This window comes from Lissotriton helveticus, chromosome 7, assembly GCF_964261635.1.
Source record: "Lissotriton helveticus chromosome 7, aLisHel1.1, whole genome shotgun sequence".
NCBI classification, from domain to species: domain Eukaryota; kingdom Metazoa; phylum Chordata; class Amphibia; order Caudata; family Salamandridae; genus Lissotriton; species Lissotriton helveticus.
The window spans coordinates 458,242,488-458,260,518 of NC_136068.1; the positions used below are offsets into that span (position 1 = coordinate 458,242,488).

General features: G+C 47.3%; 1 protein-coding gene across 3 annotated transcripts in view; it reads right to left on the reverse strand.

Moving 5' to 3' along the window:
- The window catches only part of TAOK2 (TAO kinase 2), a 934,333-nt gene that overhangs the window by 255,719 nt on the left and 660,583 nt on the right, over window positions 1–18,031 (reverse strand). For all 3 annotated transcript variants that reach the window (XM_078652408.1, XM_078652406.1, XM_078652407.1), the window contains exon 18: window positions 6,619–6,747. In XM_078652408.1, coding sequence (XP_078508534.1) covers window positions 6,619–6,747 — 129 coding nt within the window. The remainder of the gene's footprint in view (window positions 1–6,618; window positions 6,748–18,031) is intronic.

Consider the following 18,031-nt stretch of genomic DNA (forward strand, 5'->3'; position numbering starts at 1 on the left):
GTGGACTCTATACACACTACTTCCTTCTAGTCCAGTATATATAGAGCCACTTTCTCACAATAGATCTGTGGCAGAAACCACAGAAGGCTTAGTAGTCAGACAGAAAATGCATTTGTACCAAAAAGGGGGCTAAACCAGCAGCCAAATGAAGAGCGGGCCAACCAAGGCCCAGAGGGCACAGTATCCCTCACAGAAAGTGTAACACCCATCCAAAAACTAAGTAGCAGGAACAAGTGGGATAACGTCTCCCACCAAGCCCAGGAAAATCAGCAGACCAACCTACTGAGGAGGAGGAGGAAGAGGACGGAGCCCCGCAAGAAGATGCTGAATGGTGGAGTCTGCATGAGTATTAAACAACAGGACCCCTTCAAAATGGAGGTCGACCAGACGCTCTCCAATATTTTCAGGGAAAACAGCATCGCATAGCCAAGCATGGCGATGGAGAGCCACATAAGTGGCCATAGCACAGCCAACAGCATCGGCAACACCCAAAGCTGCACGAAGAATAAACGCGGCAAACTCTCTGCCATTCAACACATGGCCCCACAGATCAGCACGGGCCCCCTCATGAGAGACATGAGAAAGAAGGGACTCCACAGAATCCCACAGGCCAGATGTAGCCCTCTTCAACACACACACAAGGTGTTAAGCACCCTCAAGGCAGCACTGGAAGAAGCGAAAGCATTACGCCCCCATGAATCTAACCACCAGACCTCCCGAGACGGAGGAAACAGCACTACAGGCAAACACGGAAAAGCATTGCGCAGTAGAGACCCCTTGAGTAGAAGGGTGGAAAGACAGACAGACCAGGTCATGCGGAGCAGGACGATGACGGTGCAGTAGAGCCTGAGGCACCGGATCGCCAGTGGCAGGGCACCCCCAAGCCTCCATAAGAGAATTATGAAGTGGCGCTTCAAAGGGAAGGAACAACTCCCGTCCACCAGAGCCCTGGTGGAGAATCTCTAAGAGGTTGTCTGTAGGAAAAGGGGTGACAGGTTCACCCATCCTCAGAATACCAGCAGCCATGGAAATTGCCCGAACAAAGGCAACACTGGCCGCAGTAGGGCACCGCAGAGGTGAAAGTAATTCCTCCGTGGGTGACTGTTGCAGACCGAGCTGCTTATCCCCAAGTCCAGGGGGAGGCGGCCAGCCTCAACATGTAGGAGGGTCCACAGAGGAATGGGGAACCTGAGGGGCCTCAGGGGAGGGCGGAGATGCTGGTGGAGAAGTCAGCCGCAAACCAGGGAAAGAAGGGTTCGAGGATTTGGGCCGTGGGGACGGCGAGGAGCCTTCCCTGGAAGATGTGATGAAAAGGCAACTACACAGCGCCCTGTCTCCGGGGAAGAACACACCAACAGGTGATGGACCTCAGGAGAAAAAGGGGCCTCAGGAGCCGAATCCAGACCAGACGCCGGCGCTGCTCCGTGGAGTCCGCCATCGGCGCCTGATCGGTGCCGACCGGCACGGGAATGGGCCTCCGTGGCGTCGGGCCGACTCCTGCCACCACGTGCTCTCCAGGGGAATGGGGCGAGGCCGACGGCGAAGGCGCGGTGCTGTAACGGCACCCGTTCGACCTCAGACGGAGCAGTCGCCCGCGCCTAGGACCGAGAGGGACTCGGGAAGGCACCCCAGGCCCCGGCCTCCACCCGCGACTCCACCAGAGCTGGGGAGGAAAGGCCCCCGGCGCCGAAACGGCACCGGCTCGACCTCTAGAGAGGCAACCGCCTACTCAGAGGATCGAGGGGGACTCCGGGCCAAGCCCGGAGTCCCGGCGATCGCCTGCGACACCACAGGGAGCCCCGTAGGGAATTGCGGCGAGGCAGGGATGTTAGGTGCTGACGAGGTAAGCCCCGAAGGACTACACCCAGACAACGCCACCCTCCTACGACCTGAAGCCGAAACCTTCGGTGCCGGGGCTGGAGCCGCCGGCGCGGAAGTCCCCGCGCAAGGCAAGGGATCCGCAGACACCAAAGGAGGTGGAGGAGGGGCCAAAGAAGCCTGCAGCGCCGCAGTGTAGGCTGTCATTTGGGCCCTAGTCGCCTCTGCGCCGGGAAACGGCAGGCAGTGAGGCGACAAGCGGGGGCACCTGTCCCGGGGGGGAGCCAGAGTCCACTACGGAGGGAGGACAAGGCCTCGGAGACATACTGAAAGACCTACCAGCCGGTGAGCCACGCCCAAAGGGCCGCGACGAAAGGCGATTCTGCAGACAAAGCCGGCGGCTTCTTGCCTCCGAGGTAGGGGACGGACGCTGGGACGACACCGACCTGGATAAGCACACAAACAACTTCATCCGGCGCTTCTGCCGCGATTTGGGCTTAAGGTGTTGGCAGGCGTTGCAGCTTTCTGAGTCATGGTGCTCACCCAGGCCCCACATGCAAATCGAATGAGGGTCCGTCCCCGACATGGGACGTGCACAGGAGGTACACATGTTGAAGCCCGAAGGCATTCGCACACCGTTCCACTAAACGCTAAAGTGTAAAAGAATGGAAGGCCTGAAAACAGGCCCGGACAGTAATCCGGATCCGCGTTGCATGCGAAAAGAGAAAAAACTGACGTAGGCGCGCCGGGGTGGGACTTCTGTATCCTCGCTGACATCACCAGCGCGGACGACGTCAGGGCGGAGTCACGTGATGCTGTCCCCCCGGCGCCCAGGGATGCTGTGGCAGAAAATTTTTCCGGATCTAGTCTCACGCCTGGGGGTAATTCTACGTTAAGGAATCTGTGGCTAGTTGTCTCTATCAGATGGGTAATTTTTCCTAAGTCTCTGCAATCATGCTGAGCAACATAAAAGGGGAGCAGCAGCGGCTATACACCTCCGCCTAATGGAATTAGCTCATATAAATAGGGAGGGAGAGTTATCAAAAATTGCAGCAGTGGCTATACACCTCCACCTAATGGAATTAGCTCCTATAAATAAGGAGGGAGAGTTATAAAAAATTATCGACTAAACATATGCCACATTAAATAGAGATAGTTTGGGAGCCAAACCAGGGAAACCACAAATGGCGGGTAGTCCCGAAACTGACAACTCGAAGCAAGCACCCTCTTCTTATAAAAAGAAATGGGATAAAAAATCCAAAAATAACAATACAGAAAAGAATTCACGATCAAGGAGTGGGTCTCCCCAATGGGAGTCCTCTGAAAGGAGGTATAACCTTAGGTATCACGATAACATTAGGAAACCTGGACGGTATTAGGACACTGATACATGTTCATTTAATTCGTTTCGGGGTTCATCAAAAAACTCGGAAAGGGATGGGCGATCAGAACAACAGACAGAAGAGCGACCAAAGACAAAAAAGGAAGCATATCGTAATTCAGATTACATTATCAAGCAGGAACAGAAACCTAAAGCAAAGCCTCAACTCAAAAAGAAGAAAGTAGCTGGCTTGAAAATTAGACATGCCCAGGTTACAGAGGACTCAGCTTCTGAACAGGGAATGGGCTCGGACGATGCCAGACAGCGCGGCAGAAGTAACAATAGCTCGCCAGAACCTGAAGGATTTCTGGTGACAGCAGTATTGAATCAAAAGATCACGGAGAAAACATCTGATACAAGAGTTTGTGTCCCACATTGACTATATGAAATTACATCCCAAATAGAAGGGGACATCTAAAGAAAAGTTAAAGGTCTCTTTTGGGAAAACTTAACATTTGGATAGGGCATCCTTTTAGCAGAAAAAGATTGGCTACCAGAATTTGTGATTGATTGCCCAAAAGGGGAAAGTGTCATTTTGCCCGCTTTCTCCAACCCGTTCCCGAATCTCTATAACATTCAAGTATGCAGGACTGGGAACTAGCACTAGCTCCGGAATTATACTGCAACCATGTAGGGTGGGAAGTGGAGTCTAATCACCACGAAATCCCAATAAAATATATCAAAAAATCCACAGAGACCGTATTCTATTAAAAACATTGCAAAAAGACAGGTCAAAGAAATCTTAGACCACCTTGAATACCAGGGTGTGATTGAGACTTGCACCTCCCAAATTAACAATCCTTTGTATCCTGTAATGAAACCTGACAACTCATATTGTCTAGTTTTAGATCACCGACATTTAAACCCAAGCACACTAACATTTGCAGTTTAAAATGGACATAGAGCCGCATTAATGAACAACATTGTGCAGAAGAAATACAAATCGACATTAGATACCTCGAATGGATTCTTCTGCCAAAATCTAGCTCCAGAAAGCAGATATTTGACAGCATTTTGTGCCCTCGGCACTCAGCATCACTTCTGTCATTTGCCCCAAAGGTATAAGAACAGCCCAGGGCTAATCTCTGCAAAAGTGTCAGAATTATTACAAACATGCGATGAGGAGGCAGTGTTCTATGGAGCTGACATCTATCTGATGGACGATGAATTACTTGAACACTTGTGCAGGGTGAATAACATAATTGTGAGTTTTGCCAACTTGGACTACATATTTAATTACAAGAAATCAAAAACTGCCCATCTCAATGTCCTATTTTTGGGATATGATCTATCAAGTGAAGGCAAGAGCCTGGCAGCCAACTTTTTTTTTTTTTTTTTTTAAGTGAGCTCTGTTCCAACCTCCGAAGTCTCTGAAGGGTTTGCAATCCATTTTAGTATTCCTACATTTTGGCACAACATACATTCTGGATTACGCAGAAAGAGTAAAGCCCTTCAAACGACTTAATCAGACGTGATTTCACAGCACATCAGTGGACACAGGAACATACAGCTATTCCCTGTTTTGTTCAGGCTGACATGATCGCGTCAAAACATTTGCACACGTGTGAATTCTAATAACTTGGCGATACGGGTGGTCCTGGGTTTATAAGGATATACATACATCACTTTCAATTAAGGTGAGACAGTCCCAATTGCGTACAAATCACATTTATACACAAATGCTGAAATGCGATTTGCGGCCACAGAACAAAATACTGACAGCAGTACAGACTGCTGTAGAGAGAGAAAGAGCACTAGCACAGGGGAAACACATAATAGTTGTAACCCCAGAACCAACTTTAGAAGCTGTTACTAAAGCGAGTCTTCCAAATGCAAAAGCACTGCATCCGCGATGGATACAATGGGCTAATTCTCTCACTGCAACAGACGTAGATTACGAACACGATCCTACACTGAAAACACAAGCGCCCCGATTTAGGAGTCTCCAACCTTGTCCAATACGACCAGGCTGCGCAACTGCTATACATTGTGGAACGGAGCCACCCGAATCTCAGAAGTATTGGTGTTTCATGGACATGGTGAGACGATAGGTGGCCCTGCCAGGTGAAGGGTGTCCCCTTTGCCTTCGTGCAGCCTGTCAATGTCTGCACCTATTCCATGAGTAGTAGTTATAGTACTTTTAGATATCCGGGGCAGGTCAGTTCATTGAACTCTGCGGCAAGGCGATCGATAAATGGAGCCTATTTACCTGCATATGACTCCTGGTTTTGAGTAGTGGATAGTGTGATCCTCTCCACACCTAGTATGCTCCACATCCTGTGCAGCCAGGCAGTGTGTGTGTGTGTGTGTGTGTGGGAATTCTATCCTTCACAGTGTCAAGGGGTTGTTTGTTGACAGGCCCACAGCGCCAAGGTGATGTGGCAGGCCTACCTTGATTTTAAGGGGTGGACAGGCTGCAGGAAGGCAAAGGGGACACCCTTCACCTGGCAGGGCCACCTATTGTCCTAATTACTCACAAATTATATGCATACATTCCCTACAGTGTGAGTACGGGGAAGGAGAGAGATGGAGGGGGAAGTTGGAGTGTTTTGGTTTTATATTTTCTAAAATGACCTTGGCTGTACTATTGTGGCCCAACCCTCCGAATATCTGGGACTCAACCTGAGCTATGTTCAATTGCTTGTATAAGCCTATCCTTTCTTTTTACTGTTCACACAAAATAGCAATACCAGATTACATCAGCAGTAGCAAACATGAATGCAGTAGGTTAATTTCACCTAATCAGCCTATCCTTTCTTGTACAAAATAAAACAGATTACAAAATAGGGCCCAGCGTTCCATACGATAAAGCACAACTTACAATTGACTCTTGAGAAGAGGGATGTGACTTCACAATCAGTGATGGATATAGTCTGCAACCTAAAAAGTTTCAAACGGTGATGATTTAAAAGGCGAGGAATTTCAGGTAGCACTACCCATCAGAATTGCAGGGAGCTGAAGGGCTACGAGTGTGGTAAGAGCTACAAAAGTTGTGAGCCAAAGCTTAGGCTTGGGGACAAGGTGTGTGGAGTGCTGTCTGGACTACAGGGTAAACACTCTGGACTAGTAAGAGTCATTAGGCGAAGTATTTGTCTTTCAATGGCATTTATTTTAGGGGTCATAGAAATCCAAAACGGCTTTAGAGGGCTGCAGAACAATCCTGAATAATACAGCAAAGGGCACCAGCGTTATGTAAGATTGCAAAAATAGAATTGGAAAAAAACACTACTGAGTAATCCAATTAAAATCAATGTACAACAGCACTTTTAAATGAAGACTGGGCTCAGAGCAAGGTGTAAGGTACCGTCTGTGCTACAGTGCAAAGTTTTCAGAACATATGCTGCTGCACTAGTGACCTAAACAAAAGATCACCCAGCCACACAAGCTCCTTAGGCACCCTGGTCCCTTTTAATGATTACCTCTTTTAGCTGTTCCTTGCGCAGCTTGTACTGGCGTTTCTGGGACTCCAGCAGGCCGGTGAGCTCCTTCTTCTGCTGCCCCAGGATGTGCTGCTGGAACTTTTTCTCCTCTGCTAATGCAGCCTTTGCCTGTGAGCCAGAAGGAGCAGGGTTGAGGAGACAAGAACACTAAAATTTCAATAGATACTTTAAAAAGGGAACCAAGAAAAGAAATGGGTGCCAATGCGGTCACATTTAAGTGCTCTGGAATAAACACCGCTTTACACAGCTGGCCTTGGTGTTAGGTAAAAAGTTGCCTGTACCCATGACTTCTCAGCAGCAACCAAATGACAGGACCCTACAAACGAAGTTGTGGTGTTAGGGGAATCCATTCTTTTAGACACCAATGTTATATATTTTTTTCTGGTAAAAAGCAGCATGATTTTAAAAGTACTTCACCCCTGACAAATGGCAAGATCTCTAGTGAGTGAAAGTCCCAACGTCAAGATTATGCATGCTCTATTTGTCTAAATGCTTGCTCAGCATGCACCACCCAGCCAATTTACATTGTAGACCTTATATTCACCCACACCGATTTACCTACACATCTTGATATGCAAAATGCTCCCACTATATGGGGTTCTCTTTGTACAGCTTTCTTTTATTATTGCCAACATAAATCTGGTCATCCTTTCTTAAAGCCTTCGTACAGTCAACTTAAAAGCGGACGTCCTCTTTGTGTCCAACCTGTGTATACTCTTCTCTCTTTCTTGGAGAGTTGTGGAGGAGAGATGTGAGGTTATGGGGTGCATTAGATGATGTGGTAGTGCAACGTACCACGTAATACACTTACCAACCCCTTTTGGACCCTCGGGTTTAGCCTGTCAAACCCTCAGCTCAATCCTGGGTAGCAGTAGTATTAAGAAGCAAGGCTTACATACAGGAACAAGTGTTAAGCATTTAAACAGCACCAAAACAATTGAAGAAATCGACAACACTCAAGAAAGAAGACACCGATTTATAAAAATAGATTGTCTTATGTGAATTTAGACACTTTAATGTCTTTTAAGTGAATTTAGACACTTTAACGTTAAAGATCCACAGGAGGGTTCCAGAGATATAAATTTTATAAGCAATATAAATCAATGCAGTTTCACTCAACCACTAACAAGCCTTGACAAAATCAACAAATTGGACACTTGCAAACTTTTTCAAAGAAAATTTAGGTAAGTGTCAATTCGGTCTGTTAGAAGTACTTGGTGGCGACCAATTCTGACAGGGAGCTAGTCAGGGGACCAGCAAGATCCTCAAGAACAGTTACCTTCACAGTAGAAGCAGTCCTTCAGCAGTTCCAAGCACTTTCTCCGCACCCCAATGGATTACTATCGAGTGGTCCTGATGCAAGAGATGAAGGATGCTGAAGATGCTTTAAGGATGCTGTGAATACAACACGGTTGACAGAGGTCTTCCTGCAGGGATTCCTCAGTCAGGGTCGACATCCCACAAAGTCCTCGCCGGTCCAGCTGAAGCATGGTCGTCACTGGACTACCTGTTGCCCCTCGTCGCAGTCACAGGCCAATCCTTCCCTGGTCGATAAGTTTCCATCTGAGGGTCCTAGCAACCCTCTGACAGCACTGCTGGGCGCAGCGAACTCTGGTGCAACTCTACGTGTCGGTTCTTGGTCCTCAGCACTGCACTGCGGCAGTAGTAGCGGTTTGAAGACTTTAGGCTACCACTTTACCCCAGCAGGATTCTTCAGCTGTTGTGTTCCTGTTCTACGAACAGGAGGCCAGTCGGCTGGCCCTTGGAGTTTTCTAGGCTTGACTGTTTCTGGAGACGGCTTCTCCTTGAGCTGGTTCTGGCAGGCACAGTCCCTCTCTTTGCTATCCACCAGATGCAGTGGTCATCGGTGCAGCCTCTCTTTGCTGGTTCCTCAGTGCAGCAGGGTAATCCTTCTGAGCTGGTAGAAATCTGAAGTCTGGGTGCCAGGGATGCCCTATTTTTCTTCAGAAAATTCCATCAGGGTAGGATAAGGATGGTAGCCAATGGGCTACCAGGTTCCCTCATTCCTGAGAAGTGTGGTATCCGGCTAACCCAGGATGCACCATTCTGCGCACTCCCAAAATGGCAAGAAACCTCTCTCAGCATTCAGTGCTCCGTGGCTCACTCCAGAGGCATGGCCACCAAGGACTACACCCCCCCCTGAAAAAAATGATTTGACAACTGCCGCCTCCTTTCCTGTCCCCAGTGCCAGCCTGTCTACCTAAATAATAAGCCAGCCCCTCTCCCAAGTGTTCCCCATTTGCTCTTCAAAGGCGGCTTTACCATTGAAGCTTGTCTTTCGGGCTAACACCCAGTGGTTTCCTGCAGGAGGAACTTAGCACCTCTTTCCCATGCAGGCCCCTATTGTGTGAGTCGATAGGTTGTCTCCCAAGGAGAGCAGGACAAGCTCCGTGTATACCAGTACACAGGCACTGGAAACCTTGGGCAACTAAAGTGGCAAATTCTAAAGTTCCACTTTGCCCACCAGTGACATTAAAATCAATGTAACCATTACATTAGATTTAATGCACCGATTCTTTTGATACCAAACTGTACCAATCTCATTAGTCCCTTTCAGTAGTTAGGATGGTTGGGGTGCCAGTCTATAACTTTGTACTTCCAAAAGGCTACTAGCCTTTCCACAGTAAAAACGACAATTTAGGGTTTTTACTGCTGGAACATGTAAAAGTATGTTTCACTTTCTAACATGCAGCATCATGCCTTAGGGTTTGCTAGGCCAGCTATAGGGGTGACTTGTATACATTAAAATGAGAGATTTGGGCTTTGCCATTACTTTAAATGGCAAAGTTGAGTTAGCAGTTTTAAATAGCCCTTCTAGTCTGCAGTGGCCGGCTGGGAGCCATGTTTTACCTTGTTTCACTCATGGTGGCACAGCAAGTGCTACAGTCCCTGGGGGACACTAACTTATGGGCCCTGGGTACCCCTAGACCATATACTAGAGATATACAAGCAAGTCAGTTAGGGCCAAGCCAATTAGACATACACCATTTTTAGGGTCAGAGCACATGCACGGAGTCCTATTTAGAAGAGCTCATGGTATTTCTGAGTCTTTGGACCGGTACCTAATCAAAATGGGGTCAAACAATCGGGACAAACCTGCAAAACGCATGTTTCCTCACAGGGGTAAAAAAATGAAAGGGCATCTTGGGGAGGAAAGCCGCTCTGATTTGAAGTACCAACTTTGAACAAGCATTTGCAATGCAATAGGTCTCGCATTTGTGAGAGTTTAAGCTATTGGCATTGTAAATGACAATGCCTTTTTTTATCTGTTTTGCTAATTAACACCTAAATAAAAGGCATTTTCATTTACAATGCCAAAAGCTCAAACTCTTGTAAATGCGGGACCTATTCAAAAACGTGACCGCCACTGTCCAGGCTGCTTGGAAAGTGAAAGTCGCATGGTGAGCTGATTGTTGCAGGAAAGCATGTTGTGCCTGCCGTAGGAGAAACTTGTTAAAGAAAATACTGTGTAACAACCAAAGTAAAAGGGCCAGTCCTCACGGGAGGTTATAAATGAAGACAAGGTGGTATAAAGGAGGGACTAACAAGCCTATTAAGGAATCAGAAGCAAGCATTTACGAAGGTCGACAAAAGCCAATGACAAATATCGGAAGAGAGTGGGCGGTGCTTTTATTCCATACACTAATACAGCATGCCTCACAGAGCAGCGAATGTGCTGCCCAGGCCGGACCCCTAAAAACAACACTTAACCTCTTGACTGTGAAAGCTTTCACCCCTGGTGCTAAACCTTTTTTGGATGTTTGGGTTACCTTGTACTTAAACTTTCTTAACTTTTCCCCCCAAAAAAGGTATACATGCGAAATGTGTGCCCTTTTTTTCTCTCAACATCTTGAGGATTCTAAAGGTACCCACCCAGCCTTTGTTTATTCCCCTAGAGGGAACTGAGAAAATGACCCAAATATAACCACATTTTAATTTTTGTAGAAAAATCACCTCATAAGTGCTGATTAACCCAAGATCTCTGCAGGAGGTATCTCAACTCCGATAAGATATTTTAAAATGCAACCTCGTTGTGCCCATTTAAGTAAGCTACAACAGATGTACTGGTACACATGTTGCCAGAAGATTTTTTTTTTAAAATACATGTAAAAGTTGACTGTCACACTCAAGTTCCGCCCCCTTTGCTATGCCCCCAATGTATAAGTTCCCGGAGTAAATGCGATGGTGAAGTAAAAATGTTGCCTCCCCCCCTGGAAAAAGTTCTGCGGACGCCCCTGTCACCCTGGGTCTCGTTTTGATTTGGAATGGTTTGTTTCTGAGGTGTGGTCTAAAAACGGTCTTTCGTTCTCTCCACGCACGGACTATTCTCTCAAGATTAGTCAAACTTCTTCTAAAAGAGGGAGCTGCGAGGGAGCAACAGACCAGTTTGTTTTCACCTAAACACTCGTCCCACTGCAACGTTCTCTCCATCTCAACCTACGTAGAAAAAGTCTTGTGCATCTCACACAGTTAGGAGTTCCGACGCCTCACACCCTACAATGGGAGGGGGAGAACCAGGGAATAGTGTTTTATGTCATACTTTGGGAGTCCAGTTATTACTAGCCAAACAAGCTGGGATTCTGCCGTGGTGCAGAGCATTTTGCTGCTTTTTTTTTAGTAACTTTTGATCCGTTCAGCTCAAAACAAAAATCGTTTTGGTGAAATTTGCAAATTATGCAGCAGGTGGTGAATTATGTGGCAACTACATAATTCTGTGGGAAAACAAACCAGTCTCAGAATCCACATAATTCTGGTTATAAGGTGCAGATACTGGTTGTGTCTGCAGGCATTGATCAGGCCACTGAACAGTATTTCTGGCACAGAAAGTGTATAATCACCTTGGCCACCCTGCGCCACTAAAACCAGAGTTTTAAAATCTGTTTTCGGACACTTGAGAACAATCAGAGCACTTCCCCTTGGGGGCCGGCAGGGGATATATCTGCAGAGCTGCGGTTTCCGAGGACAGGCTGATTGTGACAGGACGAGCCAACTTCAGCTTTACAATTAAGATAGCGAGTAGTCTGCAGTTTCCTTAAAAAGCATCGGTCGATGCATGTTTTATAGGGTCACAGTAAGAAACAGCAGGGCTTTAAGTGTGCCAGGTCCTGTCGGTGCGGTTCTAAAAATCAGGTGCTGAGACGCGTCCCTATTGCGCTCTCCATTTTTGCTCTCACCCTCAGGGTGAAATAAAAATCTTAACCCTGCAGCAGAACCACCCTTCACTACCTTTGATGTAACTTCAGACACTCATCATGTCAGAACTAAAGCATTTTCAATATTATACACAACAAAGCCGTAGTTGTTGCTTATTTCATGCAACTAACAACCATTGACCAAGCCGATAGTCCTGGCTTGTTGTAGATGTAATATTTATTGTATTATATATCTGTATGCAATAACAAAAGCAGCAAAATACCAGTCGGTAGGCCCACTATGCCAAACACAGATCTTTAGCTTATGTGTTTTTAAACCACATCCTTAATTACATCGGCCACCCCCCCCAGTTTTTTCATCCCCTGGGAAACACCTCACTTTCTGGTCAGATACTAAAAGTTAAAATAAGACGGTCCCCTTTAATAACAACAAAACATCAAACTACTAGCAACAACGAATGTGGTGGGACACCAAAACCTAAACAGCACTTCCTCTTGAGTGACAGACGTGTTCCTCACCCTGTCGGCCCCAAAGGATAAATGAAGTGCGGGCCACGTCGGATTTATACTCGTGTTCGGCAGCTTTCACACACATCTGTGCAGCTGGCTGTCAACCCACCAAGCTGTCTTGGTATGCGACGGGACACAATCAAGTTGAACATTACAGCCCCTGTCAACGCCTTGGAACTGCCCTGAGGACAGCCGTCTGATCAGGCAGGAAGCTGCCCAGACCTCGGAGGTGGTTAATTCACGGGAAAGTGAAGATTGCTGCCGAGGCCACTGGTCTTGTGAGCTTGGGGGGAGGAACACAATGTGCAGCCTCTTAGTTTCTTGCCGATAAGAAAAGCATCTCTTGTACCCGTTTGAGTAGTATGCATGTCACTGACTGGATCCCAGACCTGCTGCCTTTGAGAAACATTAACCTATCGAGGGTCTGTCAGTGGTAAAACAACTCGTCGTCTTTAAGCATTGTTGTAAGAGAGCTGCGTGTGACTTAATATTTCACTGTATGTGGTTGATGTAAAGGATTTGGCTCTGTAACAGTACAACTGTTTTCAAAGCGCCTCAAGGTTTCGCGAATGTGGAAACAAGTGTTGCATGAAAATCAAGTAATGTGTATCATAATCCACCCGAGAGGTATGCCAGCCACAGTACTAGGCTGTGTGTGTGGTCATGTGGTGGTGGTTGTGTGCGGGAAGGGGGGGGGGGCAAGGGGAGGGGTCATGATGTGTTCCGACACGCCAGGGCATACAGGGTCCGCGGTCACAAGAAGAACGACGTGGGCACTGCAGACAGCACACACCCTCCCACCCAGGCAGAAGGGGGGCGGAGGGGGGCCTGCGCGATTCCCTTTCGGGAGCGTGCGACCATATGACGTCACAATATGGCGCCGCGCGCTCCCGCAACAAATCACCAAAATGTGCACGCATTACATTGAAAGCAATGCAACGTGTGCACATTTTTGCCTGGAAAGCTGAAGCGATCTCAAGAGGTCTTTTTCCTATGCAGCGCATGCGGGCTGCGTAGGCGAGACTTAAAAAAGGAAAGGAGGGAAGACAGGCACTGCATTCCTCCAATTCACTGGCCCGCCTCACTGAAGTTATGACATTTGAAAACAATATTTATATTTACAAGCCTCGTCTGGAAACTGAGGAGGTTCAAACGGAGTTCCCAACCAAAAAAAGAAATGAAGCCAAATTAAGGTCACAGTGAAGCATAACAAATGTGGTGGTGTTGAAAAAGGTTTGTAAGGCCTTTCAGACAGCACAACTAACAAGATATTTACCATCAGTCACTGGTAGAAGCTATCTAGCCACAGATTCCTTACCTTACAATTATCCCCAGGTGTCAGAGTGGATCTAGATTTTTTTGTGAGCAGTACCCCTGCAAGCCAGGTGGTGGTGTTCGGCTCCATGTGGCATTGTTTGCACCAGAAGGGACGTACGCAGTGCCTATACAGGCGATGAAGTCAGTTTTTTTGGGGGACTTTCCAAGCCAGGAGGGCATAGCCACAAAGAACACGGACCACTGGTGTGAAAACTAGAGCCCTGAAAGGGGAACATCTGTCCCTAGAAATAAATTCGCAGAGCGGGGAGGATGGGTGAGTCGGTAAAGAATCTGCGGCTAGACAGTCTCTACCAGATAAGGCATTACTGAAGGTAAGTAACTTTTTCATCTAATAGAGACATTTAGCCACAGATTTCTTACCTTAGAATAGATAACCAAGCAATACTTCCCAAGAGGTGGGTCGGCAAAACAATTTCACACCAAAAAGTCCTGCAGGACCAAACAGACAAATTGCCTGTCTCAATGGAACGGACGGTCGGTACAGTAGTGTTTTATGAATGTGTGCAGGGAGGCCCACGTTGCTGCCTGGCAGATGTCAAGGTCCGGGACTCCACTTGCTAACGCAGTGGTTGTAGCCTTGGCTCTGGGGACATGAGAATGCAAGCCCTCAGGGGGTTGGTTCTTGGCCAGTGCAAAGCAGATTTTAATGCAAAGCATGATTGATTGAATGGGAGATGGTCTGCTTCATCGTTTTGACATATCGCAGAAAGAGTTGGCCTGCCACTTGAAACTCTCTTGTGTGCGTTCAAGGTAGAAGGACAATGCTTTTTTTTTTAGGTCTAGTTGATGAAATTGCTCCTTGTTTTCAGGAGGATGTAGTGGAGTGTAAAAAGTAGACAGGGTGATGGACTGGCCTACACGAAAGGGAGCAATGACTTTTGGTAAAGGTAAAAAGGAAGCTCTAATTCATAGAACCAGTTTGTCTGGGTAGATGTTCAAGTACGGAGGCTTGGATGACAAAGCATGAAGCTAACTGACTATGTGGGCATATGTTATTGCCACCAGGAAGGCAATCACAATGGTAAGGAGCCTTAGAGGACAGATGTGCAAGGGCTCAAAGGAAGTCACATCAGGAACATAATGACTACATTAAGGTCCCACTGAGGCATGATGAAGGAGGAAGCATATTTTGCAAAGCTTTCAAGGAATTATGCACATTAGGTGATTTGAAGAGGGATGGCTGTTCCGGCGACTGCAGAAAGGCTGAAATAGCAGAAAGGGAGTCCTTTAAGTGTCCCAGAGCAGAGCCCGGCCCGGCAAGGTAAAGAAAAAATAGAAAAACCTGTGAAAAAGGAGCAGAACGTGGGTCAACAAGCTTTTCTGTAAACCCTGCCACAAACTTGCCCCATAGGCAGGCATATACAGTTTTGGTGGAGAGACATCTGGCTGCCAAGTTAACATTGCAGACTTCAGGCCAAACGTCGAAAGCGGTCAATTGTCACTGCTTAATCTCCACACAAGAAGGCAAAGAGTTGACAGGTTTGGGTGAAGAACCCTTCACTACTGCTGGGACAGAAGATCCTCCTGAAGCCTCAGCCTGATTGGAGGACCAATTGCCACGCTGAATAGCTAGAGATAAAAGAGTATACAAACCTAGTCTGGAGCCACAAGGATGACTTGGGCCCAGTCATTCTTGATCTTCTTCAGAACTCTGGGCAGAAGTGGTATGGGCGGAAATGTGTACAGGAGGCCTGAGCTCCACTCAAGATGGAAAGCGAGAGGCACCGTTGAAAACTCCAGCACGCAGAACTACTGACTTAGCACATTCTTGGTGGTGGCGAACAGATCTATCCAAGATTTTCCCCTACTGCTGAAAGAGACTGTGAGAAAGTGCCTTTTTAGGTCGAGCAGAGTCTGCTCGAGACCTATTGTTGCCCGTATCTGGTAATGTAGACACGAGTCTGACGCGCGCTTTTCCATTCTCAGTTTTCACCGCGGGAGCGCGCCTCTGAGACGCGCTTGCGCAGACGCACACACAGCCCCTGTTTTCGCCTGGCTTGCATGCAAACACGGCGCACACACACAGCCAACCCCCACCCCCTGCACATACACACACACACAGGCGCGCGCACACATACACACGCTGCCGCCCCCCCACACCTCCCCTGCACACACACACACATACAGACACGTGCACACAGACACGCACGCATACACCCGCCACAGCCCCCTACCCCCCCCTGCACACACACACACCCCCCCGCCCCCTTTACAACTAAGCCCCACTCACCTCATCGCCGCCACTCCTGACTTCTGCAGCCACCGCGGAGCCCCGCGTCACCAATGCTGCTCTCTGGCACTCCATGGATGCGGGCTTCACGCAGAAGGCGGAAGTCCCGCCCCACGACCGGCTTCACGCTGCCGAACTTCCGGTTGCTAGTTTGCCTATGCTGTAGAAGTTCTATGCATTGGGGTTCGTGCATATTGGGTTGTCTTCTGAAACCTGGTAATTTGGGATGTTGGGGTACAGGGATGCCTTGCGCTGTGGTTCGGAGTAAACAGGTGGGTATTTTAGGATGTGTCCTGAGCTCGTGCATGTCAGGCTGCTGGGGAACAGGTGAGCAGTGAATCGTGTGCTCGAGGCTTTATATCAGCGCAGCATTAGCAAGAAACGCCACCACTGCGGGCCCTGGAAGCTTCCGGAATGGCACCTCTCAATATAGCCAGCACCAAGCCGTGCTTTAAGTGCAGCCTTGAAGGCGCTCCACTTACGCGCGCCCCCGCCCCCCTTCGCCAGGTGCCGCTGCCCAGGGTGGCGCCTGACGTGCCCCTGACACCTATTTACCGCGTCCAATGAAAAGACCGCTGCTTCCTTCGTCGCAGGCAATTATTTCCCCCCTTATTTTCTGGAACCATAGAATTGCAATCATTCCGTTACTTTTATAGCGCTGCGCTGGTACAAGCCGCATAGGGTTTTATGAATGCAGCTAAATTATATATTCCCTCCTCCCCCTCGCTCTCTCTAGCTCTCCGTCTCTCCCACACACCCCTGCCTCCCCCAGCTCTCTCTGACTCCCACTCATCCTCTCCTCTCCTCTCCCTTCCTCTCTCTCTCTCTTGCTCATTCCACCGCCCACACGCGCTCACCGCCTCTCTGCCCCCAACCTGTCCATTTCCTCCAGCCCCCACTCCCGCTCTTTCTCTATCATTGTGGTTTGCTCTAAACATGGCAGGAACTCAAAGCCATAAATCTTTAAACACAAATTCACCGACACACACACAGACAAGTAAAATGCATGCACACACGACTTGTCACACACAGGCAATTATAAATACAAACAGTCATACATATGCTAACATGCAACCCACACCATGCGCAGTTCATGCAGTTACATTCATAGCGCCTTGAGACCCTACGGGTGAGTAGTGCGCTCTATAAATGTCTTGATTGATTGATTGATTACTGTTACATATATGACCGTACAAGCACTCACGCACATATGAGCTAATTCAGACATGTACAGATATAAAAAAATAAAGCAAACACAGATACATGTAACAATTGACATAACGTGCACACAAGCACAAAAGCACTCACGCACAGACAACAAACGGAGACACAAACAGAGAAAACACAAAATACAGACATATGATTCCATAGATAAACAGCAACGGTTGCTGTTTATCTATGCTGCAACACACACATGCAACCGCAAGCAGACACGCAGCACACCTACACTACAGCACATCACAAAGTGTGTTATATTATGGCATGCTCTGAGCGTGTTTTTATAGTACATTCCACCCCAGCATCAATCTGCGCAACCATTCAACAACAACTGGTTCGAATATGTTCTCTCAATGTTTCAAACTTTATTACAAATGTCACAAAAGATGTTAATATTGCACTTCTGTTCTTGGATTTTCGTCACAATAAAATACACTGAACATAATCTTCACAAAAGTTATTTACAAAAGTTTAAGCTATTGCCATTATAAATTAAAATCCCTTTTATTTAAGTATTAATTATTTAAAAAAATTAAAAGCCATTGTAATTTGTAATATTAATACAGCTAAGTCACGTAAATACAAAACATGTTGCATTACAAATGCTATAGGTGTCACATTTGCGAAAGTTATAACTATTGGCATTGTAAATGACAAAGCTATTAATTTAGCTATTTTCAAAACTAACACATAAATAAAAAAAAAATGTCATTTACAAGACCAATAGCTCAAACTTTCCTAATGCGAGATCTATTGCATTGCAAATGCTTGTTTGACATGGTTAACCCCTCACTTTTTGCTAGCCAGGAAAATGATGTGGTTTTGAATTAAAGTGCACAGGGTCCTTTCCAACCAGGTTCCCTGTGCCAGTGCTCCTTCCCTAAAACTGTACCACAATTGGCACTTCAGATCCAGCTGTGTG